We start from the raw sequence: 23,837 nt of genomic DNA, 5'->3' as shown, positions 1-23,837 counted from the left end.
AAATAAATAACTTGGCATTTCTATGCAATAATGTATCATACATGCAAACAGTGCGGCAGTAATAACAGAGGTGGTTGATACATGTGAGCTGGCTACACAGTGAATTTCGTGTTACTGACTGTGAAGATGAGCTTCCCAGTGTAAATATTTCATAAGGAACTGCTGCTTTCCACCAGTCCCGCTTTTTGAAAAACATTCTATAAATATTATATAAACGAACATCTTCTCTTTCCACATGGTATCAGCTTATTTTGTTTATTTCTCTACTCTGGAAGGGAAGAGTACAGAATATTTGTACATTCCTTCCCTCGTGTTGTTATATGGGAATATAATTTTTTTTCTCTCTCTCTGATTAAAAATTAAACAGCCAAAGAGGGTTTTTGTGGTCAAGAACATCATTAGAAAAAGACATTCATAAGACAGCTGTGTGCTCTATATGACGGGAAACGGAGATGAACTGTTGAGTATGTTCCCATATTCAAAGGCTACCAGAAGGGAAATGCTGAAACACAGCACCTGGATGTGTCTCCACCCAGGAATGAGGTTGCCTCTGTTTCAGGAAAATAAAATCACTCTTCAATGCCAAGAAAGCTATTACCCCAGGCCACCTTATTCTCCGTGGAGAGAGGGATGTGTGGGAATAGATTTACCTGCATGAGCTAGGAACCTGAAATAGTCCCCGATTTCATAGCGGAGAATTGATCTGGATTCGCTTGCTTGGTACCCAAGTAATGGATATGTGGTGGTGCTCAGGCCACTTCAAGTTCTCAGTTACGTAATTGAAGATTGTTACTTCTCCATAGAGGACATTATTTCTTGTCTTTGTGACCCAGATGGAAATAGCATTGCCCTCCAGTGGATGTGTTATAAATGAGGCCAACCTCTTCCCAGATGGAGGTCTGAGTTCCTGAAAAGAGGACTACTGCTCTATTGTTCTGCAGGGCCAGAAAGGAGTGTCAAAAAATTTATCGTGTTGGTGGTACCACAGAGAGGCACATGTAAGATTTTTAATTATCATTCTGTAGAAATGTATATGAAAGGAAAATTCCTCTCACCATGAGTTTAGCCTCTATTTTGTATCTGTTTTTCATTTCATCAATTTTAAGTAGAGGGAATCAGATGTTTTTTTTGTTATTAGGCATTACAGATAATATTTCTACCTACATATAATTTTTATATACATGTATTATATACAGTATGTATTCAGAATCTAAGAATTTGATTATCTCTACAATTATGTAACTGATTAAACAAGTCAATTATTTACTTACTGATATTGAGTGTCCAATATTCAACGCACATTCAGGCAGTTTGTAAGTAGATCTCTTTGCTCTGGATTTGATTATAATTATCTCCTACTAATCATAGTTACTTCACCACTGTTCCCCCAAAAAGAAAACTCTGATTCGCCACAACTCTATCTGCTATCTGCTTTTTCAACTGTCTCTTATCTTCCCTCTCTGAACACTACATAAGCCTTTTAAGCTTTTTGCCTACTGTACTAATGTGACCTTAAATGTTACGTCATTGCATCCCCCTCTTATGCCGTTGCTTTTGGTCCTTGCCAGATCATTAGTAGTAGCTGTATGTTTTATACATCAGTCATTTTGAATGAAAGATTTTAGATCACACAATGCTAAAAGACGAATACATGTGTTACGTGGTCCCTCTTTGACAGAGAGTTATTATCAGGACTCGTACATGCTCTGAAAACTCTCTGAGTGCAGCAGAGGAAAGAGCTCCACACCGAGGACCAGTCCTCATTCTTATTTTTAACCACTCCATTAATGCCTTTTCCTTCAATAACTATCTGTGTCTTCATCAATCCTTCCCCTCTTCTCCTTTCTGTCCCTCTGCTTCTCAGTGTCTATTTTTTCTCACTACCTCTTAAGATAGAAACACGTGAACTTTGAAAGCAAAAGAATTATGCCGTCAGTTAACCTCCTCCTCATCGTTACACATTTAAGTGAGGTTATAGACCTCTAAGCACTTTCGAAACAGGAATGACCTACGCTCTGTGCTGTCCCTCAAAGTCTCCACCCAGCTGTGGCTGCGGACGCTACACTTTTTTGTTACTGTTTAACATAAAGCCCACACACAAAGTGAAGTTATGTGACATTTACAACAAGTAACATGCAAGTATTAGGATAATGTTTATTATTTGCGGGAGAATCTGGGAACTTGAGACTGTCTGTGCGGCAGAAAAGAGGAGGGATAGGCAGAGGTGAGCTATGTATCTGAATATAGTAAAAAAAAAAAAAACACCTTGGGCCTTTTTTCTGCCAAAAATAATCAATCATAATCATGTTGGAAACAGTGTTAGAAAGTTTGCTTTAGAGATAAAATGATTATTCTTTGGCTATATTTATAACTTTTTCAACATAAATGATTCTGGTTCAAATTTCTCAGTGGTTTTCATGTCTTCTCAGATAGTTCATCATTTCTGTTCTCAAAAAAGAAGAGATTTGGAGACTTCAGGCTCAATGAACTAAGCTTATTGGTAGATTTATTAATAATAAAAAAGGACAGATAAAATGCAGCTATTTAAGTTTAATGATTGAAGTTATATTGATGCAGTTAATCAGGGTGAGCACTGATGATGGGTTTAATAGGCACGTACAGCACAATGACAATGACAATATTTTAACTTGTCACAGTCAACCTCATGCTGCATCCAGAACATCAACAATATTAAAGTTGTCAAGAAAGAGGAGACCACGCACCTTCATCGAGAACAAGATCAGAGAATGGACGTTCACAAGAAGAAAAGCAAATTGTTGGTCAAAAATTATGGGAAATTGTGAGGGAAGAAAAAAAACACAAAAATCCGGAGGGGGAGATATAGAAAGAAAAATATGGATAAAAGGTATAAGCAGCATGCCATCTCAGGTGCCCTCTCAGATTGCTGCGCTCTGAGTAGAAGCAAAGAGAGACGGGAGACTGAAAACACTTGAGTGATGAAAAAAAATCAATGGTGCCTGTCAGTGTTTTTTGATCTGTTGCTTTTTTCACATGGCACCAGCTCTGTCTGCTTTATTCTAGTGCTGCATACCACTTCAACAACCCCCACCCTCCCACCCTCCCTCCCTCCCTCTGTTGTCTCCAGTCCTCTGGCTTTCTTTTTCTCCCTCTCTCCATCCCTCTTCCTCCCTAATGACTGAGCTGTTGGCAGGCAATATGAAGGCGGCATTTTCTTTTCTTATGAGCACATTAAACGACAACAGGGAAAAAAATACTCGCTCTCTAAAATTTTCTAACTCTCTCCGACTCTTTTTTTTGCACACTCCTGCCTCCCTCACTCCATCTCAATCTGTTTTCCATCGCTTTCTTCTTAAGTTTAGTGCAGGTATAGTTGGGCTGAGGTACTGTAACAGGCTTTTTATTAAAAAGCCAATATTGGCCAGCCAGTATTATCTACCTCATCTACCTCTGTGATGATGGTGGTACCTCTCCATCCGTGTGGGAGGATTTTACTCAACAACCTGTAAAACCTGATTCAGTCATCCTGAAGGTTCATCTCGAAGAATCAAATTAGTTTCAGTGTCCACTGATTCACTGCAAGGTGCTTCTGAGGGGTTTCTGGCCAATAAAATAGCATTATAAAGAAATCCAATTATAACGTTGGCAGATATCTGCTAGGGACAACTTAAAAAAAATATTCAGAATCAGTCCTTGGGGGTTTCGTCTGAAAGTTTTTACCATTTGGATTCTTGGCTGTAACTTATATTTTTGAAGACCTAATCATCTGTTCCCTTAAAGATACACCCTGGTGATCTTTCCCAAATTCAAATTTCAACAACACAGAAGTCTGGGATATATATCATGACTGTACATACTCATACACAGGTCTCACCTTCTTTGAAAGACGTTCCACCACCTAAAAATACAGTTTTTCTCTGGAAGCCCTCTTGTCCTTCAGTCTGATTTTCTCTCACCTTAGCTCCTCTTTTTTCTCTACAATCCCATAGACGACAACAACTAACGAGCATTGGGCACTTAGACTGGAAAGGCGGATTAGTGTTTTGTGCCTCAGAATGAACTGATAAGGGAATGGTTTGAAGGGATTGGAACTGACTAGGTTTTGGGGGGCATAGGGGGATTAAACAACTGTAGCTGGTGAGGACAGAAATGTATTCACAATGCTCTGACCAAAACGTGCAGGGAGCTTTTACAGCTGGGTCGGAGAAAGGAGGAAAAACGTTGGGGGAGGGGAGGGAGAGACTAACGAGTACAGTGAAAAGGTCAGCATGTTAGAGTAGGATTTGTTGTGTGATTGTAGAGAGTACTGGCAGCCTGCCTGTCAGTTTATACTCGCACATTCTGTATCTCAGTCTCCAAGGGTTTTGTCAGACTTCTTCTGGCAGCCATGTTGGATGTCCATAGCCCATAGAAGCTAATTGTTTTTGCAGTCAACATTGAAATGCTACTGAAATTGCACAGTGAATCTCAAGTTATTTAAGAGCTTTTTGTATGTATGTCAGTTTTGTATATTCAGTATATTTACTAATTAGCAGAATCAAAACCATCTAATTCTATGTTGCCATAAATACACTGTTTTCTCAGTGGAGTACTGTTCTTTAAGTGACATTTAGAAGTTGTATGTTAGTACTTTAACTTAAGTAGTAAAAATTAAAGGGTATTTATATTTGTAGTGGAGCATGTTAACAAAGAAGTCAGTGAAAGAAATGTAGCAAGCTGATATAAATCCTTGGCTTTAATAGTTCTTTATTATTCATCATAAAGATACACACTTCAGTAGTCCTAAACATACATACTTTTTTCATAAAATACTTTCCCTGTTTTTCGCTTTTAGTAGGAGCCAATTAATGTGAAAGTTTGCTCTATTGTGTGTCTGTGTGTCACCAGGAAACATTAATTGTTATAATTAAAGAATCTTTATCTCTCCAATTAAATCTCATCCTCTCTTCCAGGCTTTTCTTCTTCTGCATCTCCAAATCACCACCAACATGCACACACAGGAAGGAGTACACAGTGTTTGTTTTGTGGCTATGTTCTCCCACTGACAATTGGACAGCATTGGCTGCTATTATCAATTTCTGCAGGTACTAAAAAGTGTGTGCGTCAAAGTGTGTATGACGGGCTTGTGTTTTCCAAATACCCGTAGAACAGCAGTGCACACGCTCTATTCTCGCTCTCAGCCTTCTCAACTATACCACAAATTACTGTTTTATAGCAAGGCCTACCGATTTTACAGATAGCTCTCAGAGCTCCAGACGCCATTCAATTACTCCATGAGGAGAATTTAATGGTCTCCTTTGGTCCTTAGGTTGTGTATAGGGCTAAAGACTAAGCTGTGCTTGGTGGCTTAGTAGTATATGTGCTCATGGAAAATAGAGCAACAAGACATATGTAGATTGTTATATTGGCAACAATGTAGGGATGTCAAAATAATAGAAAATTGATAGTCACAATACGACTTTCATTACCAATTTCTATGTCGTAGTACAAAATTTGAGTCTGTCTAGAGCATAGCTATGACAGCTACTGAGGTACTTTCAGTACCTCCAGTACCATAAAAAACAATTTTGGTACCAAAAGTACAGGTCCTCATTAAATCCCTACATTAACAATAACATTTAAGTCAAATATCAGAAGGTCAGAAAGTCACAAAAAAATAAACAATAAAAAAATGAGGATCAGGATCAAAAACTTAATTAAACAACAAACAGTGTAAAGCCTTTGAGTAAAGAAAATAAATTTGAGGCTATTAACAACATGGAAAATGTAGTCCAACAAATCATGCCTCATACAAAGCAGTTTTAAGGGAAATGTTTATGACAGGTGGCAAAGAGCCATTATATGGTTTCCTAATCCTCTCTGTGTGCAGCATTCACCAGTCCAGGAGGAAATCATAATTGATGGCTATAGCTCTCCATTCTGTAGCCTGGGAGTTGGCTGCAAGCATCACTCTCAGTGTACAAGCATATACTCTAATTTCTCCAGCATTAGGTACTTCATATGAGTCACATTTGATTAGCTGACTGAAGAGCTGAAGGGACATGTGCGTTTTGTTACTGTGCACATCAAGCTCTGGCCAGGCAACAATAAACACCTGCAGCACCCACACCGCCCACCTCACAAGCGTCACACATACTGGTGGGTCTGAGCTTGTTCTCACTTTCTCACACACACTATACAAACTTCTTGGTGTAATTACCCACCATGACTGAGGAGAGACTGGAGGTCAGAAAAGGTCGGACAAGTTTCATGGTTAGAAGCTCTCATCCCCAGTGATACTGTAATTTAAAACTCGCTTCGCACACATGCAAATACAAACAAGCAAACACTTGGATGGTCAAACACAGGCTCATTAATCAACTAAACTACAGAAGTTCAGTTGATTAAGAACTAAAGAAATTACAGAAATTAAGTACAAACATAGTTGCATCACAGACTTTTTTTTCTCAGGCAGTTTGAGCTGAGATGAAGATTAGGAGATCTGGGCACACACACACGGACACTACACAGTTGATTTTGACACACAAACACACAGCTGGCCAGATAAACCCATAAATGTGATCAGTGGGCTAACGCTTGACGTCACAGGGGTGCGTTTGGGATTATTTAATGTTTGCAAATGTGATGCAGCAGTTTTAAGACTTGAGTTACGTAACGTCCCATGTCAAGGGGATTGGGACACTGTGACAAGGTTTGCTTGAATTTCAAAAACACAAAAATTGCAGAACGTCATTGTGTGAGGGGACAAAGTCATGTTGTCAGTGTGTCAGTGCCTGGTGGGGAGCAAGTTTATGTTATTTCATACAAAATGAACCATCTAGCCGCTGGTAATAGATAAAGCATATACATTGGGCTCTCTCTATTTTCAACCTTTGCTTAATGTTTCCTGCATTTTAACCCTCTTATTCACTGTTGAGTGACTCCCTTGATGCTGCTGTTTTCTTTTTTCTTTTGCCGCCAGTTATTCCTCCTGTCTACTTAATTTTTGCTGACCTCTCATTAATTGATCTCTGATTGACAGGTGTGAAAAGCGGCCTGGCTAGTGCTGTAGTCACTGCTGTTGTCAAGGAAACAGAGAGTCCTGTCCTGTTGCCATGGGGAAACAGAACAGCAAGCTGCGGCCCGAGGTGCTGCAGGACCTCCGAGAGAATACTGAGTTCTCTGATCACGAACTGCAGGAGTGGTACAAGGTATGTAAACAAAAACTATAAACTGAAGCATTCACTGTGCTTTTAGCTTTGTTTTGGTCTCCACCACCTTCTGATGGAAATATCGTATATGGCTCTTTAACTGCTAAATGTTTCACTACTGTATGTCCACCAACTTTTAGGTTAACATCTGGTAGCCATTTTAGCCTTTCACTATCCGTGTTATGCAAACAGCCTTTGCTACCTGCTTTGTTTCAAAACAATGCTGATGAGATCGATAAGAGTGAATCAAAAGTAGTTGCAGGCCATAAAACAAAAACAGTTAGCTAAGCTTAGGGTATACTGATCATCCACAAGGTAGACTTGGTGCAGTAGGGGCTTAATAGTTAGAGAAGCAAACTTGTGCCTGAAAGGTTTTCAATATTATTAAATGATTAACATTAAAATCAACTTGCCAGAATTAATAAGCATTATAATTGTACAAAACAATATTCCAAGTTGTAATTAGTGGAACAATGCAGTGCTTCTACATAAAAAATAAAATCTGTCAGGCACTGTAATATCATGTCTCATCAGTAATCAGACAGTGACAACAGCCTTGAATTTGAAAGTGTTTGTCTCTCTCCAGGGCTCTAGGTCTGTTAATGCACTGGGGAGACTGGATTACATTCTGGCATGATGTACCACAGGACTGCATGAATCATCTTGTGTGTTGACAGATGTGTCTTTTTGTAATGGCTATATAGAGTGTCTTTATACGTGGATTAGACCTATGTAACAGCTGTGTGAGCTCAATAAGAGATGCATAATGTTAAACCATCACCTCTCTGACCTGTGAATTAAGCTTCACTGACTCCAGGTCTGTTCACACTAACAGTGATTGTAATGGTTGTGATATCATATAAGCTGACTAGTATATTCTGGAGGTTACTGTGGTACCAGAAGTCTCTGAGAATTTATCTGCTTGTCTGCGCGTTGACATGTTCTCTTGTCAGACACCAACCCTGAAAAAAATGTTATTAGGAGTGCAGCCATGTTGACTTTCCAGCTTTACTTGTGAGAATGTTTGATAGGATGATCACAAAGTAATTTTACACTTCAAATATAGACAAAGACTTTGTCACCTCACTACCTCTTTATTAAAAGCCTTTCATTTAAAAAATGCTTCTCCCTGAACAAAAACCGAGACTAACATGACTTTTACCTCTCTTTTCATCTTCAGCACAGGGTTGCTTTATCAAATCTGACTCTTTGAAAATAAGCTAAAACGGCTTTCAACAACCCAACATTAAGATCCTTTTCAAAAAGTACTTCTTCAGTCTGTTCAGAATGGAACATTAAATGAATGAAACATTTTCTGGTCAACGTTTTGTTATAGAAATTTCATACCTGAGGTGGCTTTGGAAAGGTTTTATTTGAGTCAGTTACAATAAAAGTGTCTGGTGTAAACCTGTATCATAGAGATGCATTGTCCTGGAAACTGAAAGAGAGCATAGCTCATCTCATATCATCTCTTCCTCAGGGATTCTTGAAGGATTGCCCCAGTGGAACCCTGAATGTGGAGGAGTTCAAGAAGATCTACGCCAATTTCTTCCCCTACGGTGACGCCTCCAAGTTCGCTGAGCATGTCTTCCGAACTTTTGACACGAACGCTGATGGGACGATAGATTTCCGGGAGTTCATCATTGCTTTGAGTGTGACGTCACGGGGAAAGCTGGAGCAGAAGCTGAAATGGGCCTTTAGCATGTACGACCTGGATGGAAATGGGTACATCAGCCGCGAGGAGATGCTGGAGATTGTACAGGTGAGGAAGGGGCATTGGGTAGTGAAGTCTGGTGAGCAGGCAAAGGATGAGTTGACACATTTGTTTTTACTACAGTAGTAGTCGTGCATCCTCTAACCTCAGATGCATAGAGAAAGGCTGTCACATGTCTGAACAGCATTAAAATATACTGTAATGCAGCTGGCTCACATGAACAGCGGTTAAAACCTTTTAGAAAACTGTAGCAATTTAGTGTCAATTGTTCATTAAGTAAAGATAGAATGAAAAACCTGAATAATCCAAATGTGCCTAAGAGAGGCAGAGGTACTCTGGGACTTTTGGTCCCTAGTATTGGATCAAACATCAGACTCACTGGGTCTGCATTTCCTATTAGGCAACTAATAGGAACTTTGCATTAAACCTCCCTGATAAGTCCATGTCTTTTTCCACTTTTTCTAGCTTAAAAACAGATTTTCAATTAACACGACTAACAGCCTACAATGACATTAGCACCTCTAACATCAGCATGCTAGCATAACATTATGTTTACCAAGGTAATCATATTATGTGCTAATCATAGTTTAGCACATTAGTTTGACAGCATTTGGTAATAAATACTGACTGGCTGATAGAAAAGTCATTAACTTAGCAGATAATTGTTCATAGTACTGCACTAATTAAATGAAATTATCAGACGATGGCACTAAATTAAAGTTAGGAAATCACCAAATACGTACCAGTTCTTCATGATGGATTAACATCTGAATGACATTTCATGGATCGCCTTTTGCTAGAGAGCAGCATACCTGATTGTTTTCCAACTATCTCTGCCCTTCCCATGGTTAATGACCTGGTTCAGGTGTGTTCAGCCAGTCAGAAGCTGTAAGGGCAGGGATGGTTCCAAAACAATACTCCCAGCTGCTAGTCCCAGCAGGACCAGGGTTTCCTATCCCTGTCTTGGTACCTTGAATGCACAAATTTCATAGAAATCCACTGACCACACCAGTAGTGTGTCAAAGCATCAAAGGTAATAACATCCTGTCCTTTAGTGTTTAGTACTGTATGTCAAGCAACAACAAAACTCCTTCCTAACTGGTGTATTCCACTGTCTTTGGTCTAATAATTCTCTACTTTTCAAGCACATTTTCAACCAGAGTAACAGAAGGAATTAAAAATGTTGCTGAGTCATATTCATCTTCAAAGAATAATCTACCTTTATGTGTACAATTGGTCGCATACTCCTTTAAATCCAGGTTGTATTTTCTCTGGGATCGATGCATGAATCTTTTCACTTAAGTCACCAAATCTAATTTAGCCTTTAATAAAAATGTATGCTGCAGATGATAACAAGAGCTTAAAGTACAAATTTGGCCTCACATTGACAATGATATAATAAGATTATTTATTTATTTTCTTAGTGAAGCATTTCCATTGTGCCAAATTGTATGTCCGATTTCCTAGAATGTCAATACTGTACATTTTTCTTTAAAGCAGCCATTCACATAGACTTTTACAGGGACATAAATAGTCAGAGAGAAAGGACTTATGATAAATCATTACTTCAGTTATGAAAGGATATTCGATGTGGAGGTTTAAGTACAGATATGCAAAGACTCTAACAGGCATACTTAAGGCACTTTCTGTAATATAGGCACAGGCGACAGTTTGTATGAAGACGGTTAAGTACCGTGCTACATTAATGTTGCATCTAAGCTTTTCACATTTGAAGAGAAGAAATACAGACTGTCGAGATACCGGATTGCAGATCTTGGTGTATGTACAGTATGTGTGTGTGAGTTGATGTGGGTGGGTGTTTGCAGTGTGTGTATGTGTGTGTGTGTGTGTGTGTGTGTGCTTCTGGGTTCTCATGGATTAGCGAGTTAAATTTAACCAGAGTTTATCCCTGAGTGTGCAGAATACTGGGATTATCCTCAAGCTCATTGAGGTTACGCACCGCTGGATGAGAGAGGAGGGGCCCATTGTGTCATTGTACACTCAGTGGGAGAGATTGTTATGATAGCTAAAGTCCGATTTGTTACAAAGCCGGACATGTTTTATTGGTTTGGTTTTGATGTAGTCGTTGTTGATTGAGAACAATATAAGAAAAAGGGAATTAAATTTTAAATGTAAAACATATAACAAAACATATAACATACAGGCACCTCAAAAGTTTTCCCAACAAAGTACTTAATAAAAGTACTTAGTACTTTTATATTTCTTTTATATAACTATGTCATAGATGTTCGTATATAAACAGTACTGAGATGATACTTATGGAGAGTCAGCATCAGCTAGCTCTGGTGAATTAATCTGCAGTCTACCCTCAGTTATGTCTAAGTCAGTTATTTCTCTTCTAAAACTACTACAAATTAATTTGCGATATTATGTATTTAGGTTTCACTTAATGTATTTTCAGGTTCTGTAGTTTATGTTTTTTTCTTATAATCATCTTTAAAATGTAAAATTTTTATATATATATTTTTTTTATATATTTTTTCAATTCCCGTGTGGTGTGTTTTTTTTCTCAGCTTTATAGTTGTTTACATAACACCGGTCCTCTTTTTTATCCAATTAGTCATCAACTAACAATAAATAACAGGTTATAATAATTAAACTAAATAAAAAATATAAAAGGCAGCCTCGGTATTGTCTTTTTAGTATCCTGTATATATTGTGTGTTTTTTCAGAACACACCCAACAAATTAGTTTTAAGAGGAGGAGATATGCTCACTTTATAGTGCAAGAGATAACATTTTAAAGCTGGTATGTCTTACCAAAAAGCACAGAGGGCTTATCTTTTGCAAGTTTCTCTCCCCTCTGAGGGCAATGCTGTGAAACCGATTTGCTGTCAGTTTTACACCCTATACTCCCAATGGAGAAGATTTAATGGTCACCTAAGCTGATTGTAGATCCAAGTCTGAGGCCAGCTGATACTGGGCGTTGCTCTGTGCTTGTTTGCAAAGGTTAATTTATTGCAACCAGGGGATGGGAGGCGCTCATATCAGTACACAGATAAAGATGTGTCAGATCAATACAATAAGCTTTGCTTGAAAGACCACCCCCATCCCTCAGACTACTCTGCTGGCACATCGCTGTCAATATATTATGACATACGCACTCTGTCTGGGTATTAGTAGAAAGGCTGTCAAGAGAGGAGCTCTTAGTTTCAGAAGTAATGATGCGGACTCAAGAGGGAATGTTTATCAGCGTCTTGAAAGCGACAATGACTTTACTCATTTGAGGGTCCCTACTGCCTTGAATTCATATACCTTTATTTCCTCTTGCTCTCAACCGACCACCCACTTGCCACGTGTCGCTCCTTCTTTTTGTTTCTCACTCGCTCCACCTCTCTCTCTCTCTCTCTCTCTCTCTCTTAGGCCATCTACAAGATGGTGTCATCTGTGATGAAGATGCCAGAGGATGAATCTACGCCGGAGAAGAGGACGGATAAGATCTTCAGACAAATGGACCTCAATAATGATGGTGAGAGGAGGAAATGGCAACATGGAGGGATGAATATACTGTACAGAGGGACAGGAGACAACAGGACTATAATAACTAATTGAAACATTTCTTGTATATATACAGTCCCTTCCGTAAGACCAGTTTATTTGTGTTGTCTGACATTTTATGAATATTTTTACTTTTATATCATGGTATTTACAGCTGGTGTGATCCAAAAGGTGTCTTGTTCTATGTTGTTTAATATTTAGAAAATAGCAAGTCTGTAGTGGTGCTAGAGAAAAAGTCACCATAGTCAGTAGAGTTCAACCTCTGGGAGCCATAATCAGTGTTTCAGTGCCACCTGAATGTATCTAAAAGCAAATAAACAAAATGTGTTTTTAAAACCCTTGCGCAGCAAAGGCTTCATTCACTCGATGTGGACCTACACTGTGGTCATCCATCAGTCCTTCCTCATATTACCCCTTCATGATTGTTCACTTGATGTGCATGTGAGGCGTTCAGGGACTGTACAAAGCAAAGTTCAGTTTCGAAAGCGCCCAGAGACATATTGTCCGTACCAACCACAGAAACCAGAAACCCTGAGATTTTCACAACCTCCATGGCAGTCTGCAGAGCCACACACTGTAGCTAACAGCTAAAAACACCTCAACAAACCTAGCTGTAATCTTTTCACTGACATTCAAATCCTTGTAACATCTATTATTGCACTGTTCTGCTTACATTTGAAAAAAATGTCATTTTATCATTGCTTTGACTTTCCTCTCTCTGTGTCTGTCCTGCAGGCAAACTGTCCCTGGAGGAGTTTATCAAAGGTGCCAAAAGTGACCCTTCCATTGTTCGGCTACTCCAGTGCGACCCCAGCTCGGCCTCCCAGTTCTGAAGCCCTGACCAGTTGCGACCCTTTCTTCCTCAACCTCTCAGTTGCTATCAAACCAGTCACTCAAATCAATGCATGATGGTTCTCGTCTCTCATATCATCTTATTTTTGTTGTTGTGCAAGGATGGAGGCAGGATTTTAAAGGAGAATAAGAAAAGGCATCACTGTCACTTTACTTTGCGTTTTTTTTATATATATATTTGGGAAAAATTAAGGGACAAGCATGTGTTTAGTTATCGATCAACAGAGGCGTCTGTTAATGTCGTGGGGCGGGGATTCTCCTCCAACACACATGTATATCATGTATATACTGTACTTCTATGTATATCATGAGATGAAGTCTTCACGTATGGTGCACACTTTCTGGCATTGAAAGGCAGTATTATGTAGCGTAGCTTACTGGTGTGATGTGAATGGCTGGTAGTGGGGTGGAGGTGGGTGGGGTACACTTGGGATTTTACTGCTATATGATCTTTCGCTGAGAAAAAGAAGGCCTAAGATCCCATTCGGTTTTTATTGACGTCGGACTAGCATTTTGTTGTTTCATTTTATTTTTCATTTGTACATATTGTTTTCCTCCTTCGTGTCATTTTATTTATTCATTTTTATTCTCGTTACCATGCTTTTACTTTGATATGTTGATGACGATGTCCCAGTTTACAGTGGCGAGTTGATCTGTTTGGGATTTGTGGATTCGTTAAGGCGGAAGAGTAGAATTTTAGTGAAATAAGGAGATTCCATATTGCTTTGATCAGTGACACCAGTAGCACATATCCTTTGAGCCGCCATGTGTTTATCAACTATGGCCGTGCATATGGTCTGAATGCGTGTGTGTGCATGTGAATTTGCAAGTATGCTTGAGGCTAACTTTTACAGTATTATCATGTTGTGTTGTTTCTTAATTTGTAAGTATTTTAAAGTTCTTTATCAATGAGGAGTAAACTTAAGATAGTTGTAATCTGTCACTATACTGCATGATCCTATGAACCAGACTGCAGCGAAAATCTACAGAAACAGTTAATGCACAGCAGTATCTTTTTGTAGCTCTGCAGCCTCCTCAGCACTGTACCAGGCAGAAAAGATTGAATACTTGTCATGGGACACAACCTGACCCCACTCTCTTTTCCTCTGACGGACAGAGAACTCACTAAGGGCTCGTTCATCACTCTCTAGCTGAATGCTTTTATAACCTCCTGGATTAGTCTGCTTACAGAGCAGTTAGATGAAGGGACATGTTTTCATGAGACAGGAGCAAGTTCAGTTACTTGTTCTGATTTGGGCTTTTAGGGTTTTCAGACATGCAGTATGAAGTAATCTGACAGAAATCAGTGGCTGTGTTTATATTAGCACTACATCATCAATATTTAGGACACTTATTCTCACATATTTCATTTATGTATGTTGCACCAAAACGTTGAAGGACTTTGAGGCACAGCAGCTCACATCAAATTAAACATACAATTTATAAAGTATTTATGTGTGCTGTTGAAGAGTTTTAAAGCTCTGCACATTAAAAGTCTCCATCTGAAATACTGTGCATATGTAAACAGAGCCACTGGTTGCAGTGATCCTAGCAATTTACATGTATCACTGTAAGACTCCCATTGCCAGATCACTATTGCCATCTTCTGTCTTTATCCACACAGCACAAACTCAGTCTGTGAAGCAAACCCAAAAGTAAAACTGAATATTTGCATATTCACAAGTGAAGTTTCGTGAAGTACTACTTCAACTATGACTTTTTTCAGTTGTCACCATATTGTTTCTTTAGGTGATGTGTTATAGATTGACATTTACATTTACATTTAGTCATTTAGCAGACGCTTTTATCCAAAGTGACTTACAAGTGAGGAACAATATATAGGTAACAGATGGAGTGTAATTAAGTACATTTAATCTGGTAATGGACTTAGTATAATAGTAAGGTTCCTTAATTGAGTAGCAACTGCATAATTCAGTTTTACTACATTACTGAGGCGAATATACTGTAAATTTAGTGCAAACACACAGCAAAAGGTTAACTTAGATACTTGAAGTGCATATTATTGGCAATATTTTTTATTTTAGTAAACACTTCTAGTTATAATATTTCAAACATTTCAAACAGTAGTGTATTTCTGCCTTTTTCCCACTAAGAAAATGGGCTGAATTCACCACCAGGATTTTCATGATTTTCATGATTTTATTCTCATGTTATTAGAGAATCATTTCTAAATGGTCCACTGAAGTACTCAGTTGAAATCCAAACTAATATCATTATTTGAAAGATAAAAGAATAAAAGCCAAGCGTCCACTTCCATCGCATGTGGAGGAAAATGTGTTTCTTAGCTGTTCTGGGAGGAAACTCTAAATCAGACCTAATAAAACACGTCTGATTTTTACAAATGGGCAATATCAGCCCAATACATCAGGCTAATTGCTATTAATTAAATGTGTTGCCCAATATTTCAGTGCTCCACAAACTGAATTAAGATTTGTGATGGTGGCAGAGTGATCTAGCATTGAGATGCTGTAAGCTGTGCTGGAGCAGCTACACCCACAACATTAGGACCGACTGAAGGTTAACTTTTAATGTTTGCACAGGAGCTTCCTAACCAGCTGCACCTGCTTTGGGAAATCCTATACTATCACTGCCTTCTGCTGGTAGGATAAGGAACAACAGTTGCAACCCCCAGTCTACTCTGGTTTAACCCTTTTATACTCTCACTGCCTCTAATGAACTGGTACCTTGTGTTGGATAAATCCACCCCCTCTTTCTTCCTTCCCAACTTACCTTTCTTCCCTTCCTACTTTTCTGTTGCATGAAAACCTCACGAGAGGATGTCATGTTTGTTGCGTTGGACCTAAAATCAAAATATACCTATGTGTTTCAAAACTGCACGTGTGGACTGTTTTTTGTTATTTAGGATATGCATGGTACTAAGAGTGTTTTACCATGGACAAGCAGCCTGAAAGCTGAAGCAGTTGCAACCTGTCAGGGTAGATTGTAAGTCCTCACTAACATACACTTGACAGGGTGTGGATGATTGTGTTTGCATCAACCTGTCAGTATGTCTGCATGTGAGTGTAACCAGTCATACCTGTCAAGTTACTAGCTGCTGACACTGCCATATATTTCAAAATAACATATTTTCCATTACAGTTCAGATACAAAACATATAGATATATGTTATATAGCTGTATCATTTTCAATAAAAACTTTATTTATTAAATAAATACAAAAACTTTCTTGACCTAACTGCAGAAAGAAAATGCACTTACACTTCTCAGTTACCAACTCATGTTTCATTTGTGGGGGTATTCTTATGTCTTATACTTAGAGTTTGAAAAAGACACCAATCTCATGTCTGTACAATAAATATGAAGATATAATCAGCAGAGTATTAGCTTAGCTTAGCTTAGCATAAATGCTGGAATCGGGAGAAAACAGCCAGCCAAATCCAACTATTATGCAAAACAAACAATACTGGAAAAAAAACCTGTAACAGAACTACAAGTTGTTTTTTGACAATGGCTTGTATGCTGTATCCATTCCTTGGCAAGCAGTGACATCCTAGAGTCCTGCTGTTATGGACAAACGCTAAGAACAGGAAACTCCTCATTTAGCTGCAAGATGTTATTTGCTTGTATACAGATTAATCAGATGGGAAAATATGTTTTATAAATGATGTTAAGAGATGCTGGTAAACACACAGTTTATTGCTAGGCACTGCCAGGTAGCAGGATATCCCTGCTTCTAGTTTTATGCTGAGCTGGGCTAAGCAATTTCCAAACTCAAAAACTCAAGTGTGAAAACAAGTGATAATATTGACAAGGCTTCAAGAAGTCACTGCTTCCAGCCAAGAAATATTCTAGCACATATGGTGCAAAATCTTGAGAATTGATTCTGTTTTATATAGAGGCTACACATTGTTAGTATCTGGACAAACTGCTACAAATATGTAACACAAGTAGCCAAACCAAAGCTGTTAATCTGGTGTCACTGTAAGATTAGGGCTAAAGCTAACCAAAGTGAAATGATGCTTCGAGCACTGCTCCTTGGTGAGTGATTGGTGAGTTAATCATGTCCTAACTCTGTCTCTATACTTAATGCACACACATTTAATTCTCTGCAATGAAGTAAAACAGCTATTTAAATGTTCAACTATTCTATTAACAGAGTTTGTGATGCCAGCAAAAACTAATTTTTCTCTACTGACATGAATAACTTTAACCTTATAAGTGCAAAAAAATAAGAAGATAAAGTCCAAAGATTCTCTGTGTTGCACACATTTCATCCATCAGGTTGAGCTCAGATCCACTGCACAGTAAAATAAAATGAAACATTGCAAGTCCATAGTCTTGAGGTACTGAGAGGGTAATATGTTTGCGAGTACAATATTTGGGTCAAAATATTATACCTACAATTAGGCTCATAGCCCTTGTTCTTGAAAAAGCCTTGGCCTGTCAAATATGACTAAATCACTAAATCCAGAAGCTGGACCTTTCCATTGTACCCCTGTCCAGTAGATAGTGTTGCTCCAGTGCCCTTTGCTGGCCGCCAGTGCTTGTTTGTTGCCTTTGTCTATGTGACCTTTCTCTGTATGGCTGGCGAAGAGGCTGCTTCTCCGAGGGAGGAAGACTCCGGGGATGACGGGGAGGATGCTGTGGAAGGGGAGGAGGATGGCGCTGCTGTCCTGAAGGAGCACTGTTACATCTGGGAGGTTCATGATGACTTCTGGGAGGTTCAGCACACCTAGTCAGATGTTCAGTGTACCTTGGAGGCTCGATATAGGAAGAGGCAACAACTGCTTCCATGGGTCTCATAACATTGATCTACACAAGCACAGACATTTTATTTTATAGTGCTTTTCTTTTTAAATCAAATTTTATAATACTGTCCTATTTAAGTATTCTTATGCAACTTCTAAAGTATTGCACTTTTAAAGTAAACTAGTGTGTTCTCACCGCTGTGCTGCAGTTTTTGTGTCTTTTCCTGTTAGGGCAGCAAGAGACACCCAGAAATGAAAGGCAGACTGCAAAGCACCGAGCAGAAAACACCATCTGGATGACACAAGTCACGACTAGAGGCACCCACAGGAGCAAAGTGGTACTCTGTGGAGGAACAGACGAGTACAGTTAGTGGCAGCCACAAGTTGGACCATGCAGAGCACAATCTGAAGCAAGAGCAGTTTGCAGCTTCACATACCGTGAAGTAGTGACCTGTGGGTAATAATGTGATACAGACAAAACAAAACAAAACAAAAAAAAAAACAGCAGCAAGTCTGGGAATTTCAGCACAAGAGAGTCAGCGTTGTGAATAAAATATGCAGAGCAGAATGTATAAAGTGAAAGTGCACAGAGAATACAAAGATGAAGAGCTGCCTTTTGTCGGACATGCTGACTTGCAGGTTATAAAGGGAATTAAAGTTTATAGTCCAAAGTTTGGAACTTTCTTTGGAACGAAGCACAAAAATAAACCTTGCATCATTACTGCCTCTAAGCAACTATGAATCTCAGTACCAAAATTCAAAACACATTTTCAGGTGATGTAATATACCCTCTGGCAGCCATACTGGAGGTCCCCAGCTAATAAGAAACTCTGGGTTAACAGCATGTTCTGCAGTCTCAGTAGAATACAACAAATGTAGTTACTTCTGTGCTGGAAAAATTGTTTATTATGACTCCAGTCTGATTTTTAGTGGTTATGATGACACAGTATGAATACTGTAACCGTTGTTAAATTGGAGTCCGACAGGGCAAGAAACTAAAGCAAGTCAGTTAAAGGGAATGAAAAAGAAAAAGAAAAAACATTTTTGTGTAATACAAATATATACGTTATTATCTGTAATGATAACCATTTATTTCAGCCTTTGATTTGGCCAATCCGATACTAGGGCTGGCCTCTGAGTACAGCCCACCCCACACCCCCCAAAGTAAATCTAATTGATTGGAATGAGTGACATGTGTTGAGTTTTGTGGATCATTATAGTTTTGCATGCTGGGGTGTATAATATTTATATAATATTGTATATTATATTATATATAAATATAATATGTTCCACTTGCAAATTAACTTACATTATAGCTGTGTGAGGTAAGGAAGCTGCAATCCAAGTATGCACCATAGCTAGAATGTAGCTAATGTGCATCCACAGATACCAAAATTGGAATGCAAACACAACTGCTCTGGGGAATATCTGTCTAGTGCAGTGCCTGTGCTATTAATGGGTGAAAGCTGACACAGACAATAAATCAAAAACTGTGTTATATGCATCTATAGCGAGACTACGATTAACTCCTCGTGTCAAGTATAATTCTAGCTTAAGATAAAGGTCACTTAACTGACAAATAGTAGACTACAAGCTCTGCTAAAATGCCAAAGTGGCGCTGATGTGTGGATGCAGCTGTGCGGCTGAGCGGGCCTGACAGTCCATCTCCAGCACACTGGAATAGAACAGGGCCTGAAGTGGACAGACAGGGTCAGGTCAGCATTTCTGCCACCAGCTGGATGCAGAGTGTGACAGACTGAGTGACAAAAAAGACAGACACCCAGCCTCTCACTCCTGCCTCATCTGCTTTCCCCACATTGCATTCACACATCCATAGACACATACACAGAGGGAGAGCTGCACGGTGATGTGCACACTGCCTCAGTAAAAATGGTCAGATGTTCCAGCAGCCAGCTGCTGAGGAAAAGGTCACAGTTCATGCTTTGATCTCAGTGTCTAACTGCCTCACACACACTTGTACACTCACATTTACGCGCGTGGGGTCAAATGGACACTCATTGTTGACAGCGGAGTAGCCAATGGCATCAGGGAAGCGGCAGTAAGCCAGGAGGCTCCGCCCATTCTGAACGATGGCTATAACCACAGATACAAAGAGTCCAATGGCTGAAGCTGCCGCCATGACTGCTGCACCCAGACTGACTGAGAAAAGAGACCATGTCTGAGGAAGAAAAACAAGAAAGATAACTTGTCAGGAAATAAAAAAAGCTTGACTGATATAATGAACATTTAATGCTCACACAGTTGGGAAACTGGAGCATCTGCAGCAAATGCAGAATAGTTAAGGCGCCAATACATTATTGGGTTGCCTATTTGTACGTGACATTAGGTCTTAGTTGCTGTAAGTGTTTCTGTCCTGCACACTAGCCATAACAAACTGCCACTGGGCAGAACCAAGATGATGTCCTGTATATGAGCTACATTAACCTTTTTTGTATTTTTTGCCATAACTTCACTGTGGTGCTGACGGGTATCCATGTTAAGCAACACCAACTACCACTAAATGGGCTGAATGTATGTAGAAAATCTTGTCTCTGTCTGGTTTGTCAACTGTCGCAAGACTCTCCTTATGGTGCTCAGTCACTGTGACTTTCAAGTCATAGCCCAGTCCACTGGAAGGGAGGAGAGCCTAAATGACTCAGCAAAGACTAAAACTATGACTCTATAATTATGCATAATATAACCTCTTTAACACAATTCCTTCTTTTTGTTTGTGCAGGTGGTAGTTCCTTATTGAGCTTTGGTGCACCTGAGGGATACTTTCTGGTAAATAAAAAGAGGGCCTATTGTCACATAAAATACAATTCTTTGAAAGATAATGGTTAGATTTACCTTAGTACTACTACATATTAATTGCACAGATTAATGGCTGTGCTTACAGCACAGTGACATTCCGGCACCTCAGTGCTTTATTAAGACCAGTGAAAATATGTTCATAAAGGAACATTTGGGAAAAGAAATCCTTCATTTTGCCCTAAGTTCACTGTTTTTTAAAAAACTTCATTTATAAACACGATTCCAGGTTGGTCTGGCATCACAGAAACATAAATCAAAACTCGGGTGATAGCATGAAAGGACATATTTCAACAGTGACTAAAGCTGAATTATGTACAGTAAAAGATTGCAGATTGATGTTCACTTCTTCAGTTCAACCCAGCTGCTGCTACAGCCAGGACAGTAAGATCTGAACATTCTGAGAAATGGACTAACTCATTTGTTGGTTTGGGATTTGTTCATAATAACAGGATAAGACCAGTCTTATCAAAACTCCCAATACAGTGTATCATTACATAAGTTATTAGCCATCAGCTGATATGAAATTATATCCTGGGCAGGGAAACCAATCCTTAAATAAGTACACAGTAGGTGAGACAGTGGCGCAGCACGTCTCCAGAGCTTTGAAAAGCTCTGTAAAGATGACGGAATTGTTAAATCGAAACCAGATAAGAACAGTCAGAAATAATTTCTCTGGAGGATTGGAGGCTGTAGTAACCAGTGCTCCATTTAAATAAAAAGGGTGTGTTGAGATTACATGTTATTCCTGTGATGACTGGAGGATTAGATAAGATAACATAACGACAGAGGATTTCAAACTGCTGTTCTGCCCTGCCCAGTTCATGTCACTCTTGCTAACAAAGAGAGTAAGCAGAGGTTTATCACAGTAGGTTCACCCCAGTCTTACTCATGGCATTCAGCTTGCTGCCTCATCAGTCTTGTCTGAGCAGCCCGACAGCTGACTGAATAAGCAGAGAGCAGAAGTCACGCTGCTCGACAGGAGCGAGAGAGAAGAAAAACATACGACTCCAGCTCTGCAGGGCAGGGCATTCACACACCTGAGGCAACATGCAAGAGCTATTTTTTCCTTTATGTCATACTGATCACACAGACAAAATGAATTTAAAGAGTTGGTGAATGTACATGCAGTGCAGGTAGACAGATCAAAGTTAGCAGAGAGCACCGTGAAAACTAAACCGGCAAAGTAGGGAAGGATCAGCAAATAGAGCAGCAGTGCGCAAGTCAATGCTTTCAGAAAAAAGGACTGCCGCTGCACGCAGTCACTCGTCTATGTTTTTAGTTACTTCTTGTAACCATCCAAATCTATAGTGACAAAAAAAGTGTGATACAAACCAGGCCTCTGCTCTTCTTGTTTTTAGACAGGATAATAGCCAGAATGCCAACAACAGTGCCCTGCAAAGTGAAGACAGATGAGAATTAAGGACATTTAAATATTTAATATATTAAATATTTAATGTTACATCTAACTCATAATAGCAATTGAAATGATCAGTTTGAGATTATGTTTTTTTTGAAGGAGTAGATGAATTAGTAGCAATAGTGGCATTATGCATTGTGCAACCACAGCAATGATGATAATTCAGAAACTAAAGCATCTTGATTCAGATAAAGCAGCCTAAATCTAAAAACAAGCTGTAATAATAGGTGTGTGTATATATATATATATATATATATATATATATATATATATATATATATATATATATATATACCTATTACAGCTTGTTTTTAGATTTAAGCTGTGTGTGTGTGTGTGTGTGTGTGTGTATATATATATAGATAGATAGATACATAGATAATCTGCCAATGCTAAAGCGAGTATATGTTGATATGCATGTGCACTTACGATGAGGCCAGTGACAAGCGCCACGACATTGGAGATGACGACCTCCACGGCCGTGTTGTGATTGCTGAGGCTAATGTGTCTTAGCACCACGCCGTGCACCAGCGCTCCCAACAGGAAGTTAACATGGCCGACGAAAACAAGGCACAGGCCCATCTTCATCAGGGCTTTTGGTTCCTCCAGGCTCCCACAACACAATCCTGAGGAAGGACAGGACAAAGGGGGATTTGCAGAGTCACAATACAATACAGAGAGAGCTGCAAAGACTTCAGATAAAGTTACATCATTTGTGTTGTCTATGCTATATTGATCTGTGCCACAGGAGCCAGGTCAAACACCCAGCAGAGATGTCACTTATATTAATGATTAGCTGCTGAGCACATAACTACAGTACAGGCTGTACAAACTGGAACTGCCCTGAATCAGTGTTAGACTTGTACAGAATATTAAGAAGAGTGCTGCTTAATTTTACAATCACAGCTGCAATCAGGCGTTGGAATTAGACTGGATGAGTTGCACTCCTGTGTGTATGTAACAAGACAAATTTCTGTTTAATCTGCTGCCATCTCCAAATTCTTACTCCCACATTTCTGGATCCTCTCAGATCAATAACACAATACACATCTTTCAGCCTCTCTTGCTTTAGGCATGCAGGCCAAAGGATGCAGGTGCAAAATAGGTCAACATGACTGTAAAGTCAATTCTAATGTAAAATAGCAGGATAAAGCACGAATTAGTGCCATCACTTTGATATAAATGTTCAAATTGTTTTGTTTTGGTGAATTGCTTTCCTGAAGTTCCCCAATCTCCAGATTGGTGGTGCACACCTTACCACACCAAAATAGACTTGTTTTGTTTAATTTAAATGCGGAATGTTATTTACCTGTACCGGCCATGTCTGTCAGGTCACCATTCGTTTAAACTGACGGGGAATCTCGTGTTGAGTTTATCGGCGTGTTGCTGTCTTTTCTCCAAACCACCTCTCTCCAGTCAGGTGTGGAGACAGCCGCAAAGTGGCGCTTCTTCTTTTAGTTTTTCAAAATAAAATCTTCCCCTTCGAGCGCTGCATTGGAGTTTGGTGGTCGTACTAGTTTCTAGAAATTATTTTTATTTTTGTCATAAATTCCCTTATTACATTGTCTTAACTTACGTCCTGCAGCGTTAAAGCGAAAGTTAGACAAATGGCGGATTGAGCAAA

General features: G+C 39.2%; 2 protein-coding genes across 3 annotated transcripts in view; one reads left to right on the top strand and one right to left on the bottom strand.

Moving 5' to 3' along the window:
• The window catches only part of LOC113153104 (hippocalcin-like protein 1), a 29,042-nt gene extending 12,961 nt beyond the window's left edge, over positions 1–16,081 (top strand). Inside the window, exons 3-6 of the mRNA XM_026346569.1 lie at positions 7,001–7,169; positions 8,650–8,931; positions 12,267–12,372; positions 13,137–16,081. Coding sequence (XP_026202354.1) covers positions 7,074–7,169; positions 8,650–8,931; positions 12,267–12,372; positions 13,137–13,234 — 582 coding nt within the window. The 5' untranslated portion in view covers positions 7,001–7,073 and the 3' untranslated portion in view covers positions 13,235–16,081. The remainder of the gene's footprint in view (positions 1–7,000; positions 7,170–8,649; positions 8,932–12,266; positions 12,373–13,136) is intronic.
• A 390-nt stretch (positions 16,082–16,471) lies between these two features.
• tmem54b (transmembrane protein 54b) lies at positions 16,472–23,637 on the bottom strand. 2 transcript variants are annotated; one of them, XM_026346615.1, is made up of 6 exons: positions 23,523–23,637; positions 22,643–22,839; positions 22,129–22,188; positions 19,970–20,161; positions 18,179–18,325; positions 16,472–18,046 (listed from the first exon to the last, which is right to left on the bottom strand). In XM_026346615.1, the coding sequence occupies exons 1-6, from the start codon at positions 23,533–23,535 to the stop codon at positions 17,696–17,698; spliced, it is 960 nt and encodes a 319-aa protein (XP_026202400.1). In that variant the 5' UTR covers positions 23,536–23,637; the 3' UTR covers positions 16,472–17,695. The 2 variants fall into 2 exon arrangements, with proteins under 2 accessions (XP_026202400.1, XP_026202401.1); XM_026346616.1 differs by lacking the exons at positions 16,472–18,046; positions 18,179–18,325 and adding an exon at positions 19,185–19,674.
• Positions 23,638–23,837: the final 200 nt, after the last annotated feature.

Source organism: Anabas testudineus, chromosome 11 (assembly GCF_900324465.2).
Source record: "Anabas testudineus chromosome 11, fAnaTes1.2, whole genome shotgun sequence".
NCBI classification, from domain to species: Eukaryota; Metazoa; Chordata; class Actinopteri; order Anabantiformes; family Anabantidae; genus Anabas; species Anabas testudineus.
The sequence above is the reverse complement of the archived record's forward strand: the minus strand, read 5'-3'. Positions and strand labels throughout refer to the sequence as shown.

Excerpts from the sequence above, each read along its gene's own strand:
- tmem54b (XM_026346615.1), bottom strand. Across the intron at positions 20,162-22,128 it reads ACAAGAAGAGCAGAGGCCTG|ACATGGTCTCTTTTCTCAGT; the intron begins GTTTGTATCACA and ends TTTCTTCCTCAG. Across the intron at positions 18,326-19,969 it reads TTGACCCCACGCGCGTAAAT|AGTACCACTTTGCTCCTGTG; the intron begins GTGAGTGTACAA and ends GTTCCTCCACAG.